Source organism: Lepisosteus platostomus, chromosome 25, assembly GCF_059453375.1.
Source record: "Lepisosteus platostomus isolate fLepPlt1 chromosome 25, fLepPlt1.hap1, whole genome shotgun sequence".
NCBI classification, from domain to species: Eukaryota; Metazoa; Chordata; class Actinopteri; order Semionotiformes; family Lepisosteidae; genus Lepisosteus; species Lepisosteus platostomus.
The window spans coordinates 9,546,533-9,564,222 of NC_142635.1; the positions used below are offsets into that span (position 1 = coordinate 9,546,533).

General features: G+C 44.2%; 1 protein-coding gene and 1 long non-coding RNA gene across 8 annotated transcripts in view; one reads left to right on the top strand and one right to left on the bottom strand.

Annotated features, from left to right (window-relative positions):
- The window catches only part of LOC148641048 (uncharacterized), a 637,701-nt gene that overhangs the window by 534,684 nt on the left and 85,327 nt on the right, over window positions 1-17,690 (bottom strand). The window lies entirely within an intron of this gene.
- Window positions 1-17,690, top strand: part of arhgap32b (Rho GTPase activating protein 32b) — a 161,163-nt gene that overhangs the window by 136,409 nt on the left and 7,064 nt on the right. For all 6 annotated transcript variants that reach the window (XM_088619725.1, XM_088619727.1, XM_088619728.1 and 3 more), the window contains 11 exons: window positions 1,774-1,923; window positions 7,623-7,725; window positions 9,316-9,460; window positions 10,260-10,342; window positions 11,037-11,144; window positions 11,568-11,713; window positions 12,398-12,599; window positions 13,434-13,579; window positions 13,734-13,808; window positions 14,314-15,135; window positions 16,999-17,597. In XM_088619725.1, the coding sequence (XP_088475851.1) occupies window positions 1,774-1,923; window positions 7,623-7,725; window positions 9,316-9,460; window positions 10,260-10,342; window positions 11,037-11,144; window positions 11,568-11,713; window positions 12,398-12,599; window positions 13,434-13,579; window positions 13,734-13,808; window positions 14,314-15,135; window positions 16,999-17,597 (2,579 nt within the window). The remainder of the gene's footprint in view (window positions 1-1,773; window positions 1,924-7,622; window positions 7,726-9,315; window positions 9,461-10,259; window positions 10,343-11,036; window positions 11,145-11,567; window positions 11,714-12,397; window positions 12,600-13,433; window positions 13,580-13,733; window positions 13,809-14,313; window positions 15,136-16,998; window positions 17,598-17,690) is intronic.

Consider the following 17,690-nt stretch of genomic DNA (forward strand, 5'->3'; position numbering starts at 1 on the left):
CACTGCTCCTTACTGCTGGGGACCTGTTTCTACTGACCTGAAAGTTCAGAAAGTCCTCCAAAGAAAGTCTGAAATCTGTATCTGTCGTGTGTTCAGCTGTTCAAGTAGCATATCTGCATCAGTACCAGCCCCAGACTGCAAGTGCTGTGAGCTCAGGGACAAGCCAGAAAAATGTTATATGCTGCTTTTGTTTTAGAGTTTTTAATGCGTCAGCATTTTGGTTATTGAAATTGTTGGGTTGCTGCAAACCAACTATATAGATGTCTCAGGGTATGCTATAACATGCAGATTTTCTTACTGTGTTTAGTTAATATATTGAAAGACAGATGTGTGCTGGGCAGTGTGTGGAGTACTGTAATATGGATAACTAAAGACCCCAAAATCTGGTGGGTTATTTGTGTTTGTTCTCTTGTACAATTTTCTTATAAAGAACCGTGGGTGACTCTTCTTCATGTATTATAAGAAACTGTAATATGACAAATTTGAAAATATTTTTTCACATTATGTTAGCGCTGCCAGCTTAATTTAATTTTTATTCAAGTGTGTTTTGTAAGAGTGTTAAGTAACATTTGGCTTTACTCTAAGTTTGAGTATGATCGTTAACTTTTTTATGTATAGTACAGTTGGCACAACATGAGCATCACCCTAATTAAAATTTTAAAAATGAAGCATAACCCATTAAATATTAGCAAGCAAGCTTATCCTCAAGACTTAGATCACCAAGAATGAGAACACCATTCATCACAGAGTAATAGAAACCTACAGACATGCACATTTCTCTGATGGTAATTCTGAGGTAGAGGAACTGGTGAAAATATTGAATTTTGTGAGTTTCATTTAATGCAGAGTGATAAAGTTGTATATTGTTTCATGAGGGGAATGAGGGAATACGTGTTTTCATCTATCTTCAGGGAATATTCAGTTTCTGCTCAGTAATGGCTGGTGTGGCTGGGTGGAAAAACTGCTGTTGCTCCAATGAAGAGACTTTCCCCATTCTATTTATGCAAACATGGATTTTCTATAAGCATTTCAATATAAAGTGGAGGATTTTGAAAAATTACTCTTATAGCCAGAGGAAAGAAAGTTGATCAGCAAACCACTTTCTTTCTCCTGAGCTCACACGCATTCTGGCAGGTTTGCGGCTAACCCTCATGAACTTGACACAAAGTGGATTCTTCCTCGTATTTACAGTACATCTCATGCAAGTGCGAGATCTTACTTTTTGCTTCAGGTTGTTTGCTTTTTTTTTTTACCCAGCCTGTGCTTTAACGTAATTATTCTTGATCTCCGTTTGAAGTTTGAGGTCATATGTCAAACGTTTGAGGCACAGTTTGGCGAGTCTCAGGTTGGAACCAAAAGGGGGAAGTGAAGTGAAATCTGCAGCTCTGTAGGAGAGTTGTGTTTTTTTTCTCGGTGCTACTGGAACCCTGCAGGAGAATTTATTTCAGTGCTCATTTCCAAACTTGAAGTGCATGAATCCTCCTGATATTTCATCATACTACGGATGTTAGCATTCCGTAAATGACACAGTAGTTTGTTGGGCATTTGGAAATCGATCACTGCTAGGTGTAAGGTAAGTAGCCGGATGTGGATTTGATCTGGATGGCAAGGATGAGCCGTCTTTCAGGTTGCAGCAACGTGTTTTACGATTCCACATTTTGGAAGTCTTGTCGGCCCGCTTTTTCTCGGTTCTTTGAGGCCTCTCTGTCCCCTGGTTCTGCTCTGACCTGCCCCTGTGTTGTTTCTTGTGTTGCCCTCTCCCCCTCCGAACAGTGTCCAAGAAGCACGGCAAGCTCATCACGTTCCTGCGCAGCTTCATGAAGTCCCGCCCCACCAAGCAGAAGCTGAAGCAGCGCGGGATCCTGAGGGAGCGGGTGTTCGGCTGCGACCTGGGCGAACACCTCCTCAACTCCGGCCATGACGGTGAGCTGCCCGGCGCCGTCACGGCCGCTAACCCGCCGGAAGAACGCAGAGGGCCGCCGTCCGGGCCGCAGAGCCGACGTCTCCGCCCTCTATGCAGGCTTGTGTGTGTGGTTTTGTTTTGGTGGGCTTAATCGAAGTCCTTAACAAGTCGCTGAAGCTAGAAACTCTGAGACTTAAATTGAAGTCCCAAAACCCGGAACTGGAAATCTACTGGAAAAGCAGGACCGGCTGAGTTTTCTGGCGTAAGAGCTTTTTATTGGAAAATGAGAGTCATTCCTGTTCGCGTGTGCCGCAGAGGCAAAGCAGAGGGGTTGATGTCTGTCAGTGGACTAATTAGGAACAATAATTCACCCAACTGGACGCTATTGTCGGCTGTTGGCACACTCAGCTGTTTTAGCGCAAGTTTTGTTCAGTGTCAATAACGCACTGCGTCACTTCGCCATGCGGGGAGGGAGAAGGGGTTAGTTGAGTGTTTATGAGCATCATGAATACATATTTTTACACATACCGGTCTCCACGGGTTTGCCAGGGAGGAAATTGGGACAGGTTTCTCTTTTCGGTTTTAACCCGAATAACAGGTTCAGCTGCTTTTGAGGCCTTCTTCTTCTTCACCAGCACTTCCACCTGGCCCAGTTCTGCCCAGTTCCTCTGGCTGTGGCGAATGTGTAAATGTGCACCACAACAGGGAGAAAAGTGGAGGCTGGCCAGAGCTTCTGATCTGATGTCTTTTTCCCTGTTGCCATGACATAGCTGTAACATGGCGTTTCAGCCTGCGCGATATCCCAGCTCCGAGCTCTCAGTGGGATCTCGGCAAAGCAAAATGGAGAGAAAGAGAGCTCCCCTAATCGATACTGAGAGCATATCCCGTTTTCATACTTTACTCAGGTGTTGGGGGTCACTTCAGAAAAGTAGAAACGAAGCATTTTTCGATTGTCCGCTCTTGTACTTTGTGTGAAATGGCCCTTGTTGGTACTGCCCCTGTATATCCTCAGGGCTAGCAGTGAAAACACAAACTGTGAACTATGGCTCATGTGACAGTTTCTCTTGCTTTTTAAAGTCCTCTGTGACGTGAAGAGAATGTGCTCGTATCTCTTTTGGCATTCAGTTGTGACATATAGCTTCTGAAATAAAAAAAAACAGAACAATATTTTTTGTTTCTAATGTATAATTGTCACACATACCACAGAGGAGAAGGGGGCAGAAAGCAATCTTATTTGTTTCAAGTGTTCTTATTTGTAAAGAATAAGTAGACCAATGAATGCATTGGGATGCTGAATTAGCACCCAATGAAATAAAATTGCTTTGTGGTGATCCTTTAACCATATGGAATGTAGTGAATACTGAGCTGTGATATAAATAGACAGAGAAGGAGAAACTGTGTAACAGTCACCGCAAAGAAATGCTCAAATTAATCATCTCTAGATTACAGTGTTTTTGCAGGCTTTTTTCATACAAGATTTTGAACTGACTTCTTAGTGCTTGCCTTATTCCACTTTGCACACACTCTTGCTGCTCATTCCTTATTTTCTACTTGTTCCACTGAAGTGCTAATCTGGGTTAGGAGTACTTAACATTCTGGGCCTTCTGTTAACACATGCAGGGCCATTTCTCTCAATGTGTTCCCTGAATTATTTTGTAATTAGCCGCTGCTCAATTGAACAGCGTTTGATTGTGTATAAAAGAGGAACTGCGCTCCTTAAAACCTTTATTTCACGTTTCTTGTCACAGTACACACCTCACGCAGGACGTCTCCCTGATGAAGACAAAACGCTTTTTGTTGACGCATGCATTTGGCTTCAGCATAACAGCTTTGATACTCAATAACAACCTCACCTGCCCCCTTTGCTGAAAGAACATGTATATAATATTTGGTAACCCCGTTGTAGTCCTTGTGCTGCGCGTTTCACTTTTTCCTGTTTCGAATAATTAGTATTAGGTTGTTTATGGATTAGTTACAAAATGCCTACTGCCAACCAAATGCCTGAAGCACTGGGGAACGTTTAAGTATTTTGTAGATATAGAGATTTAAATTACAGCTATAATTGATTTTTAGTAAAGTCAGTTCTTTGATTATTTGTGAAGCCAAAAGCACTGAATAAAGCCCACTTCACCTCCTTAGCTGACACAGGCTGCTTTCTGCTGCAGGTGGAGAGGGGGGTGATGATGGTTTAGCCCGGCCTGGGACCACCCCCACAGCTGAAGCTGGTAGAGTTCCCTAAGAGCCCTCCAGCGTCACCATGGCGACAAATGAGCTTAAAAGGTTTAAAGGTTAGGTGGGATGATTAGCACACATTGGAAAGCTGTATTTGAAGATTTCCCTTCCATGGATCCTTGAGCAGAGACAGCCCTCCATTTTAACCACTCTGAGTGTCTTCTAATTCCCTCTGAGCTACGCCCTGACCTCCCCCTTCTCCCTGTCTTTTCTAAATAACTTTTATACACTGCCAGCTTGGAGTTTCCACAACATGGTGTGTTTGTGTCAGTATCCCATCAAGGCTGGGCTCTTACAGAACATCAAATTGTTCACTTGTGGGATTTGCTGCCCTGTGGTTTTGTAGTGCCAAAGCACAGGAATGTTGTAAGTTATTTAGTTTCCCATATGAGCAGTAATTAATAGTTACGTATGTCGAGAGAAATCTTGGGATTTAAAATGTTCTGGCCCCTTTATTTGGTTTGTTTTTGAACATGGCAGTTTTTATGAGATGCAAGGAAGATGTCGTCACTGGACACGGAGCCAATAAACCACACAGCTGCCACATCACTTGTATAGTTTCGTGGAAAAAGTATTCACCCCCCCTTCAGATTTTCTGAATTTCTGCATGTTTCCGCCACTGAATGTTATCAGAGCTTCACGTAGGCCCTAGTGATACATAAAGGGACCCTGAGTGAACACATAACACCATAACACCTTTCAGTCAGTTCAATTGCATATAATCACATATAAATATAAAAATACATGGTTATGATTATCCTTCATATTATGGTGCAACACAGAAATTGTGGGCTTTAACTCTGGGAACTGAAGCAGGTACTGAGATCATTCTATGGGTCTTACACAGGATGCAACTGATGCAACAGTAGGTATTCTCTAGAGCAGTGGTTCTTAACCTGGAGTGCACACACCCCTGGGGGTACAAGATGCCCTTTCTGGGAAAATAATTTTAGAATTATTCACGTGATCTTTATTTACTGGGAATTTAAAATATACAATTCTAAAAAAAAAAGTGTTTCTTTAAGAATGCTTAATTTTACTGCAAAATTGAAATAACCATAGAATGAAAGAGACATATTTATTCATGATATATCTTAGTTTTAAAGATATGATGTACTATACTTCAGTGATTTTTTGATTAGGGTGTGAGAGCAGATTATGGGAACCAGAGGGTTCAGGCTGCAGGAAAGGTTAAGAACAACTGCTGTGGGTGATAAGAGCAGGGTATTCTGCAGCAAATAGATAAGGCTTGGCCAGAGCAGCTTTTCACAGCCAGACAGTGGTGAGTTGTTGAAACACAGGTCAATCCTGTTCTTTAGCTCCGGAGAAGTTTCACGTGAAAGTTCTCTTGCTGACTTCAGTTAGACAATGAATAGTCCATTAAGCATCTGCCAGTTTTGAAGCAGCATTTTATTTTTACCATTGTGTACAATTTTTGTAGTACTGCATTAATTATAATCATCCATTCTGCTTAGGCATATACATTTACCATTCCCATGTGCTTTGAATGGTTTCCTCAAGCTAGTGCAATGGACTGTGTTTTTTCGGTGTACCTCCTTCCTGGATGTCAGCAGGTACAGGCTATTGAGAGTCAGTCGTGAGGGCGCTTTTCTTCCTGGCAGGCATGTGATGTGTATGTTAGGGGTGGGGCCTCCTATGCTTGGTGACACATTGGGGTGCAGGTATGATACCATTAGTCCGTCCAGTATCATGTAATTTGTGAACTCACATAGTGAACAGATTCTCGTATTTCCTTTAGCTGGATGTTTTAAAGTTCCTGTTTTCTAAAAGTTTGATTTTCCTCTGCGTGTGGGTGCTGTGTGTCAATGATTCAAAATCTTAATGTTTAGATTTAATATATAGAATATCGGAATATCAAGATATCAGTTCTGAGCTGCAATTCTGATTTGTTGTGGGAAAAGGCCTGAGATCTTAAATTGTGGAAACCTCTCAGAACCCTTGTTGAACTAAACCGGCCACGAAATGCCGGGTGCAGATAAGGATTTTTAGTGGCGAGTGAGAAGAGTTTATATAAACCAAGCTAGCCTGAGGATTCCCAATTTCTTATCTCCATTCTTCCGTGACATGTTGGATTTCTTTGTTTCAAAATATAAAGGGGCCCCAGCCTAAGCTGCCTTTCCTGGTATGTTTGGTATTTGGTGGAACGGTTTTGCGTGTGTGATGGTCTAGTTACTGGGAGGGTTGACTCTGCTTCTGTGTGGAGGTTCTTATCTCTGACATATGTACTCGAGGAGAGAGCATTCAGTTCAGAGCAGAGTTGCATTCATAGTACCTGACCCTCCGAAGCTGTCTCTCTTGAAGGAAGCTTGTAGATGTAGATTTAACATTACAGGGAATTTGCGGATTAAAAATATGAAAGTCAGGAGTTCACATATTGGCTTTATGTTTATATGAAGCGAATTTAAATAGAATCTGAAATGTGAACTAGAGCAATTACATTTTCTTGACATGTCCATACAATTTGGTTAGAACACATACTAGACCAGACATTTGAGTTCAGACCATATGACAGTTCATTTGGATAACGATTATGTCAATTTTTTTAATTGTGTATTTGGAGTTTGTTTTAATAGTTTTTTTTGTGTAGCATTGGAAATCAAATGTTTAGATGGCTGCACAGCGGAGTATTATTAGGAGAAAGGTCAGTGATAGGCAACAACCTGTAAAAAACAGTGCTGTAATTTCCTTAACAGTTCTGAAGTCTAAAATGTTTTAAAAAAAGCTAAAAGGGATGAAATGTATTTGTATTGAAAATATTAGCATTTTTCCATCTTGATGGAATAGGACCTGTTTTGAAGACTGTTGTAATCTCTTGCCGTCGCTGGAATCTGCTGGTTTGTTCCAGCGTGAGATCTGCTGAAGCGGTGTTCCAGAGCTCCTCTGGAGATTGTTTTCCGCAAAGTACACCTATACAGATTCAGTAGATACACATTTCCCTTTAGCCTATTTTTATTTATTTCTGGAATGGAAAAATACCTTCATAAAAGATTAGTGAAGTCAGCATTCATCGTGACTGGATAAAACAATTACAAATACCAAGAATGCAGAAGACCTTTTTATTTTTTCTAATGTACAAGGTGTTCAAATTTTAAATATGCTTTAAAGGTTAAAGTTTACATAAGTTAACAGATCAAGCCAATTGCATGATAAAGACTTTCTCTGTACTTAATTACCTTTTATACTGTACTGTATGTACAGTAATACATTTCAGATAAATGCTCTGTAGGTATGGCTTACATTGATGAATTAGTAATAAGTCACAACCTACTGTTTAGAAGGTGATGAATTTAATATATGGGGGATTTTTTTTGGCAGTTATTTTGTTGAAGTACCTTCCGCTGTATTCTTTGCTGTTAATGTGTAATGTTGCTCATGTACTCCTCATGTTCTGCATTGTAGGTTATTCCAATCTTGCAGCATCAGGTACTCTGGCTGCTCTTCTAAGTGTCCTTTCTGTGCCCTCCAGTCCCTCAGGTCCTCAAGAGTTGCACAGAGTTCATCGAGAAGCATGGGGTGGTGGATGGAATGTATCGGCTCTCTGGAATTGCTTCCAACATTCAGAAATTACGGTAGGAGACAGAGGGGGGAAGGGTAAACACTGTAATAGAAATTTGCCGTGCAAGACGAGCAGTGCACTGAAAGGATTTTCATCTTGTAATTTTATTTATGTATTGCATTCTTGATATGTGATGCTCATTCCAGAATCCATCATGTGTTCCTAATTTTTGGTTACAGGGGAGGAACATTTCAGTGACCAGATGAAATGTCATATTATTATTGCGTCTGGATCTGTATGCAGAGGGTTCCCACTGCTGTGATGCAGGGGTTTTAAGCTGTGGTCCTTGAAAGATGGAGACAAGTCTTGGGCTGTTGCAACACCCATCATGTCTTTACCCCGAGAATTCTGCCCAGCTCTTGAGGAGATTGGCCTGCGTTCAGAGCTTACCCTGGGCGGGGTTTAGATTTGAAAACGGGAGGGAATTCCTCTCATTGGTCCAGCAGTGAACGGCAGAATAGCAGGAAATGACACAAAGCAAAAAAAAGAGGTAGTTTCTTCCAGGCAGGACAAAAACGTAACCCCAGAAGCAGGGCAGGACAAAGTGGTGTGGTGAAGGTATAAAACTTTAAAAATACATTTTAAGAAAATATGTAGTGGGTCCTGTGACATACAGTTTATAGTATCCACTTACGTTGCCTTTTTTAACCTGTTTGCCTACATGTACTGTATGTCTGCTAAACCATTGTAGAAAACTTGCCTGGGTCATGCCATTTATAAACCAAATGTTACTTCTGTTTATGCATAAATCTGCAAAGTACCTGGGAGACAGTGTTTAGAGGCATGTCTTTTTTTCTTCTTAAGATCCATACTGAGATAATTTTTTAGATGTAGTCATAAACTCACTTTTGTGCAGTGAAGAGGTGTATGTTTGTATTCTGCACCATCTGTTTGGTGGAATGCAGCATCAATGTCTCCACTACCTAGACATTTTAGACTAGTTGAGACTAGTTGCTGTTCCTATCAGTGGAATTCCAACATTTTGTTTTCCTATCTAGAAAAATAAAACTGTCATCTCTACTCAGAGATGACATTCCAGGTTTAATTATAGCTTTTACAGACACCGGGAAAGGTGGTACCTGTACTTCTTTTTTTCCGTTGAATGTATGCGTTTTTTTGTTATGGATTTAATCATTTCAATAACCTGCTTTACCCCCAATGTTTTTTTTGTCCTTTTAGCTAATTTTGCCCGTGTGCTGACAAAAGATTCGTTCAGTAGGAAATATCCATGCACTTGTATGTTGCCTGAAATGAAAAATTGAAAAGTTTATAGTTTGGTGATTTGTAAAACCTATCTAAAAAGCAGGTGGCATTGCATACTTCAGCATTAATTGGGACATGGAGATTACTTAAAACGCACTAATGACTGAATAAGTCTGTAGAATTCATGTGTATTTCATGCATCTCACTGTATATACATAGTATGTACTGTACACACATAACAGTTATTGCCTGCTATGCAGGAGTACCCGGTTTTAGTTTTTTGCCCTGTCACATGTGCAACGACCCCTTTTTCGATGCCATTTTTAATACCAGGAGCTTAAAGGGCATGAATCTGGTGTAAGAGATTGAACTTGGGGGATCTATTCCTTTCGCTGAACAGGCACGAGTTTGACTCGGAGCAGATCCCAGACCTGACGAAGGATGTGTACATCCAGGATATCCACTGCGTGGGCTCCCTGTGCAAGCTGTATTTCCGAGAGCTGCCCAACCCCCTGCTCACCTACCAGCTCTACGAGAAATTCTCCGTAAGCCTTCACTCTTGAATGTTTTCGCCGAATGACTGCCGATTCCAAAAGACCTCTGATGGCGAAACTTCTTAACAGTGTCAGGAATGCTTTGTGTAATTCAGTTAGAAGTACTCGGGCATCTGGTGACTCTTTGCGGAAATAGTTCTTTGCCGCAGGACACTTTGCAGGGAGCTCAAAGCGTTTCATTTCACTCTGAAGTCGGCTTTATTTGCAAAAAAAAACAGGTGTTGATGAAAAAAGAAAGTGAAGAAGTGTTGATATTGGTTGCCTGGGTAGCTTGTTCCAAACTCCCACAGCTCTTTTGTGTAAATAAGTGCCTTCTCTTCTAAATTTTAAATGTCCTCCCCGCTAGTCATTTTGTCATTGCACTGCCATCTATCATTTTGGTTCAGGAATTGGGTCTCCTCACTGAGGTTATTTTTGAAATCTAACTCTCCAGAAAGCTTTTGATTGTATCCTTCTTTTGGTTTTGAAGCCATAGGGCCACAGGCAATGAGTTTAAGTCCCAGCAGTGCTGCTTTGAGAACGTACTCGATGAGATTTTACCACATTCGGGGAAGAAGGCTGTTAGGGAATGGGCCGAGGTCCATGCTGTTGTTTACTGGTCGCCATAGAAACTGCACTGAGGTTTTCTGCTTTTGGCTCGGTAGCGCAGTCTGAATGCGGTCCCTCCGGTATCCCTGCCTGAAATGAATTTGTGCCACGAGCCTGAGGAGTAGGTGCACTGAGCATTTCCTCTGAATGCAAAGGGGGCTAACCTTTGTTTCTGAACCTTCTCTCGTGTTGTTCCCCACAGGAGGCCGTGTCAGCCGCCACAGATGAGGAACGACTGATTAAAATCCATGATGTCATCCAGCAGCTCCCTCCTCCCCATTACAGGTTAGAGCCAGCAGTGCCTGCCCTCTGCTGGGTAACAGGGGAGACTGCACGAGAACTAAACCTCCTACATTCCTAGGCTTTGACAGATTTCTGACAGGATTTAGCAGGCCCCAGTGTGATACACACATAATTACTTTTTTAATAAATCAGTTTAGTGGCAAATCAGCAGATTAGAAAGGTACAGTACATGGACATGAATGAATCGCTTACAGGCTGTGAAATAAAAGTAGCTTCTATTCTAACATGGTGCCGAAGTGCCCTCAGCTGCTGTAAGCACAGTTCAGTTTATTGTCATATGCACAAGTGCAATTAAATGCTTATTTGCATGAATGCTAAAGGAAAAAGAAGTTAAGGAAATACCAAAAACATAAACACAGAACAGCAGCAGCAGCAACAACAAGTTAAATAACATACTTAACATACAACTTAAAAACAAAACATCAAAACATGTGAGCCAGTGGCAGGGGTAGAGTCCAGTAATCTGACAGCTTGTGGGAAGAAACTGGTCTCTGAGTCTGGAAGTTCAATCCTTTATGCTCCTATAACGCTGACCAGAGGGAAGGGGGGAGAAAAATCTGAAAAATTAAGTAATTCCAGAAAAAAATAGGTGTTGAATTGGGTTTTCTGAAGCCATTATGATGATGACTTTTGAGTATATTCTTAAAATTATACCATGCTTTTTTTTTCCTTCTAGGACTTTGGAGTTTCTGATGAGACATTTGTCCCATTTGGCTGCCTTCAGCTACGTCACCAACATGCACAGCAAGAATCTGGCCATTGTCTGGGCTCCCAACCTGCTCAGGTATCACGGGCTGTTCTTTGCGCCTGGGGCCCTGTGAGAGCAGTTAATTTCTTCTCTTCTCATCATTATTGCTGCCTTGGTTGGCTTTCTGGAGGATTGCCCGTGGTGAAACAGATGCAGAACCTACTGTCTTTCCCCAGAACCATTCAGTTAATTGTCTGGTTTTGTTTTTGTTGATGAGGTTTATGAGTTACTTTGTAAATGAGAGGAAGACTAGATTATGTGGACAGAAGTGTCATTTCGTACCTTGAATAGTTTTAAACATCGGAGTGTTGCAATATGTGGAGTGTCATTAATGCTGCTGGTAGGGCTGTAAAAGAATTCCAGTGGAGTGCTTTGCATACTTGCGCTATGGAGTGTTCATTGACCTCTGCCCCGTCACTGACCCATGTCGGTATGGGTGTGTGTTTCTCTGTTGTTCAGGTCCAAGCAGATCGAGTCGGCGTGCTTCAGCGGCACTGCCGCCTTCATGGAGGTGCGGATCCAGTCGGTTGTGGTGGAATTCATTCTGAACCACGTGGACGTGCTTTTCAGCCCCAAGCTGAGCTCGCTCATCCGAGAAGGAGCAGGTGAGTTAACCTTGACCAGTCCCACGCTGAAGAGGCGACACCTGAAGGAAGGTCAACACCTGGAATGTTGTGTTTCTCCTTTTTCCTCTTCAGCGTTCAGTTTTGCCTGTTCCTTTGCTGCCCACACACTTGGACGCTTCTCCCACTTATCAGAACACGAGAACTGTCAGTTACTTAGGAACAGTGATGCTGAGTTTTACATCTGGGCTTAAAACTGTTGAGAATTTAAAACACATTAAAACATCTTCGTATTGTTTTGTTAATGCAAAACACACCTTTTAACACAACATTTCACGATGGCAGAGGCAGAAAAAGGTCTGGCCAGAGGGAGAGACTGTAAATTCTGGGTTTCAGCTGCTTCCCTGTTTCTTTTGCAAGCATACGCAGCATTTTCATTCTGAATCTGCACCATGGTAATACGGCGTATACCAGTCTAGCAAAATAAACCCCTTCCCCACCTTGTCTCCAGTGCCCAGGTTTGCAGTTTGATCAGACTGCATTTTCCTCTCGTACTGTCAAGAAGATTAGTCGTGAAAAGAAAAACATTTGTTGAAGCATTTGAGTACCCTTTGTTGCTAGCTTGTGGTTACTTTGGAGGGAGGAAAAAAAACTGTGCCTGAAGTTAAACAATCCTTCTCTCTCTTTCCTTTTTTGTTCTCCGTTGTCCTCATTCCTGGTGTCCAGGCCACAGCTCCCTGTCTCGGCCCAAATCCCTGCTGGTCTCCTCTCCCTCCACTAAGCTGCTGACACTGGAGGAAGCCCAGGCTCGCACCCAGGCCCAGATCAACTCCCCTGTCACAGCCGACAGCAAGTACATTGAAGTGGGAGAAGGGCCGGCAGCTCTGCAGGGCAAATTCCACACTGTCATAGAATTCCCCACTGAGAGGTAACCTCCTGGGACAAGCCTGAACCTCCACCTGCAGACTTCTGCTGTGTTTTATAAAGAGGAGAGAAACAAACGAGAATTATAATGCTCTCATAGCAGTTCGTGAAAGCAAGCTAAACAAACATGAAGTGCCTTTAATTTAGGTTTATGAATAAGCTTATTAGTGTGCAAGATTATCATCTCATTTAGTAAGATTTCCTTGATCATCCCAGGGTGACTTGTAATTTTTATTACTGATTAGGAGGGCACTTTTCTGCAGTAAATGCTCAACCACTAACGGTCTTTTTTTGAGAAAATTTAGAATGCCATAACATACTGTGCAACAGCTGGCGTGTTGTTATTCTGTCTTTTATGGTAGTTTCTGGGAAGCCTAAAACAAAAAAAAACACTGTTTATTATATGGAAGCCTTACATGAATTGAAAGTCATTTCTGAGCTGTTTGAGTTTGAAATTGTAAAATAGAAAGGTAGAACAAATGACTGCCTTTCAGATTTCCTTGTTACAAAACACAGTTATTTGGAGTTGCATAGATGCACAACTGGGAAGGATTGAGAATTCCGGTTGTACGGGAACAGCTTCTGAGAAAGTGTCTTGGGGTAATCGAGCAAAAAAGCATAAAATACTATTTTCTGAGAATTATATAAATATCATTTCCACTGTGTAATATACCACTGTCAGTATTTATCTGTCTAAGATGTATGTGTGCAAATAGGCACACACCAAAATGTACATACAGCATCTTTTATTTCTTAAGCCACCCTTGGTCTGCGAAAGTTGCCTTTTTTTCCCCAATCGAGTGCTGCTAATCTTCTCTACCAACTCTTCCTACCACAGGAAGAGGCCTCCCGCCAAGGCAAAGAAATCTCCAGTGGGCAGCTGGCGATCCTTCTTCAACCTGGGCAAGTCCTCCTCCATGGCCAAACGCAAGCTCCACCGCAACCCCAGCGAGCCCAATGAGATCAAGGCCATGGCTCTTGCCGGTACAGTCCCTTCTCTCGTGGTTCTTAACGAAGAACGTGGCGTAGAACACACTTACTGGCTTGGTTCTTGTTTCGGTTTTCGGTCACTTTTTTTTTTCCTTTGACTGTAAAAATGTCTTTTGAACGTCCTCGTTTTGTTTCCGTCACAATTCAGGCGGCAGAGGAGATACGGGTACGCTGAGATCCGCCAAGAGCGAGGAGTCGCTCACCTCTCTGCACAATGTGGAAGGTAAACCACCGGTTTCGCAGTAATTGTTTCATCTTTGGATGCTTGCTCTGCTGACACAGCACGCACATCCCAGCCCAGCCTGGAAGCCAGACATGAGACGTGTTTTCTGCTCTGTCTGCTCATCTGTTGTGTCTTGTTTTGGGAAGCCGCGATCTTCATGTATCTGAATTTCTCAATGAAGTCGGCAGAACAGCAGGGCTGGGAGGTACACTGGGGCATTTCAAGACACTTAATAATTGTGATTTCATAGCATGGTAGACATTGGTGTCTTTGTAAAAATAGACCTAAGAAATTATCTTTTTTCAAGATGAGGATGGAAATGATTCACTCTGCAAGACTTGATGTAAATGTAGATTAGTAACTAGCGGTGTCAAACGTGAACAGTAACAGAATACAAATGAGATTTTTTTTTCATTTATTATTTGTGTTTACTCAGTGAACAAAGGGTTTTGGTTGGGCTTGTCCCTCTTGTAAAGGGCAAAACGCTTCTGTCCCCCCCACCCAGGAGAGGCGAAGGTCTACAGGCCCCGCAGGCCGAGGTCCAGCAGCGACGCTCTCTCCACGTCCTTCAACGGAGACCTGCTGGATAGCCGGCACCACTGCAACTCCTACGACAATGTCCCCCAGGAGGACAGCGACGGGGACGAGGGGCCCGTCCGGGTCCCGGCTCTCATCTCTCCGCCGCGCTCCACCGAGGACGTGGACCTGAGCCCCCCGGACATCGGCATGGCCACCCTGGACTTTGACCCCATGTCCTTCCAGTGCAGCCCCCCGCAGCCTGTCCTCCCCTCACCGGAGGTGGGGGATGTGGCGGGACTGGGGAGGAGCCCTGGCAGCGCCAGTGGATCAGAGCCCATGTCGCCTTCCCCAGAGAAATTCACAAGCCCGTTCCTCTCGCCGGACCTCAGCCCAGCGCTGGAGGACAGGGCGGGGGGCAAGAAATACCCCCCCACCTCCTCCTCCTCCTCCCCTCCCTCCACCTTTGCCGAAAAGGTGGCGCACGCCCTCTCCCCCAAAATCGGTCGCAGGTGCGCCAAGCCGCCCCCGCCGCTGACGATTTCTGAGCCCGTGGCCATCTCAGTGCCCAGCCGGGTCTCCGAAATCATCGGGGGGCTCCCCCCCTCCCCGCCCCCCATCTCGCAGGGTCCGGGCCGCTCCTCCCCGCCCCCCATGCCGCTGAAGAGCGGCGAGCCGCGTCCCGCGGGGGGCTGCCAGCCGGACGTCCCCAGCAAGCTCTCCGCCCCTTGTGCCTCAGAGGCCCGGAGCTCGGCCATCACGGACCGACCCGAGCAGGCCAAGCCGGCCACCTGCGGTCACGCCCAGCCAGGTCAGTGGGGGGTTTTCTGGGGGGGGGCGTAGAGCTATGAAATGAATTGGGAGTGTGGAGTACTGGTGGACTATGCCGCCCTCTGGTGGTGAGTTGTTGAACGAAGAGAGTGATGGCAACTGCGTCAACTCGACCCGTGAAAAACTATTCTGAGGGTTTTCTAAATATTACACTTCGTGGTGCAGAGTGAAGACTCCATGTCCAGCTTGATGGAAACAGTTCGCAAGTGCATCAAAATTACGGACTGTTTCAGTTTTCTAAATTTTTAACTTTTTACTCCAGTTTTAAAGTGGTCTTCAACACGGTACTTTTTTATGTTGATCATTTAGATTAAAAGTATTTATATTACAGCTATTTAAACAATTTTCTCCAAACACAGATGCAGTAAATAATTCTGGAAAGAGCTTCATGCAATCACAAGCAAGCACACTATGACACAAGGCATTTTATTCTACTGAAAGCAGGCAGTTGTCTCATAACTAAAATGTTTGAGGAGCTTTTTTAAAGTTCAGACCCAGTGTATTGAACGTCTTAAAAGACATAAATTTCCTCAAAGCCACAGGACCTGCAGAAGTCCAAAATCAGGGCTGATATTGATCATGCGTGGTGGAAAATACTTTCTTTTCTGAATTTCACGCAGCTTGTAACTTAAGAAAGCAAAAAATACATTGAAGAAAAATTCAGTTACATTGGAAATGGTGCATTTTTGTGATTCATGCTCGTGTCACCAGGAAAGTGATGTCGACAGAACAGACAAAGAAATAAGATTAATATTCATGAAAAGAGTGCAGTGTAATTGACAACAATGAAGCTGTGGTAAGAATTAGGGGCAGGGAACATGTAGTCAAAGGCATTTTGGAACAGCAGTGCTTGCTTTCTAAGCTCAGGAAATTAATAAAATAAATTAGTCTTGTTCGCCTATTTTTATTATAGCCCATTTCTTGCAGATTTAATGGCAAATTCGAATTTCATGTCCTTTCTTGTCTGGAGGTGGGTGGTTAAAAGCATGCATTATTCCCACAGGAGTCCAGGGTGAAGGAATGAGCTCAGCCAGCTGGTTACAATTTGGAAATTACTCTGCTAAATCATTTGGTTCATCTTTAATCATTAGTCAGTCGAGCTGTGTGATGAGTCAAAGGTAGATTCAGTTGCAGCCTCTCAGGATTTCCTCAGTTAGAACCAAACTCACTTCACTGTTATCTGAAATGCTCTTCCAAAATTTAAATAATATTCAATAATGAAACATGGATGTATTTTAACACGGGTGTTGGAATTTTTCAACTCTTTGGATCTTTTCAAATCAAATCTTATTTACAATGCGTGTCCTTTCACGGACTGTACTGCAGTCCTCCCTAGTGCCCCGTGCCTGCAAGCTTTTAGATTTCAGAGCAAGGAACCGTGCCAGCCTGAGAACAGCAAAGGAACCACAAGAGGTTAACTCCACAATGAAAAGTAAAAAGAAATAACCCAAATAAAGCTCTTCAGCCATTTTTGTTTTAGACTTTTTGGTATGGAATTAGTTTCTGCTTGTCCTCTTGTTTTTTTATACTCTTACACAAGTAAAGGCTGTGATTGTAAGCTTTTTTACAAACTGTTTAATAACTGAAGTTCATTATATTTCTTCCTGTTTTAAAATATCCACAGTTCATGTTGTTTTTCACCCTTTACCGTATGTTTGGCCTTTTCTGGTATTTCTTCTTAGGCAGGCTGTTGGGATTTCAGAACCCCTTCTTTAGGAAATGAACGAGACCGAGACCCAAGCGCTCTTTTTTTTTTTCCCCGTCGCCTCTCCTTTCTGGAAGACCAGCTTGCCTTTCCTTCACTCTCCTGACCTTCAGCCCCCTCTGTTTTGTCCTCCTCCAGGAGCCGTAGCTCTGGACTCTCCGCAGGGCCCCGCCCCCGTCAGCGCGGTCACCCTCCTCCCCCCCCCTCCCCCTCCGAAGAACGCTGCCCGCATGCTTGCCCTGGCCCTGGCCGAGTCTGCGCAGCAGGCCTCCATACAGTCCCAGAGGAGGCCCTCTGAGCCCCCGACACCCACCTCCCCTCCCAGGGTGCCGGAACCACTGGACATCATCGAGTGGCCTCCCCCGCCGCCCCTTCAGTCCCACGCTGCCGCCGACCCGCCGGAGAGGGCCGCGCCTCCAGCGCCAGCCTCCTCTTCCGCCCTCGCCGGCACGCCCACGGAGAGCCAGGCCGCGGCCCCCGGCGTGAGCTCTGGCACTGCCCACGGCGCCGACCTGCCTAGCGTGTCCCCTGCCAGCCAAGGCCGTGACGGTGTCACAGCCGCCGTCTTGACGACGCCCAGCCAGCCTGCCGCGCCCCCCGGCCCCCCTGCCACCGCGGCACCCTCGCACAGGAGCCCCGAGAGACCGCAGCCTGCGATGGGCCAAGTGCCGGGAACCAGCAGCCCAGCCCCCACCACGGGCTCTGCCGTCAAGGAAGTTCCCACGTTGTCACCGCAGGTAATGGAGGACAGCACTTGTAATATGGAGATTTGTCCATTAACACCAACGCGGCTAAATCAGAGGTGTTGGAGGGCAGAAGGTTATGAAAAC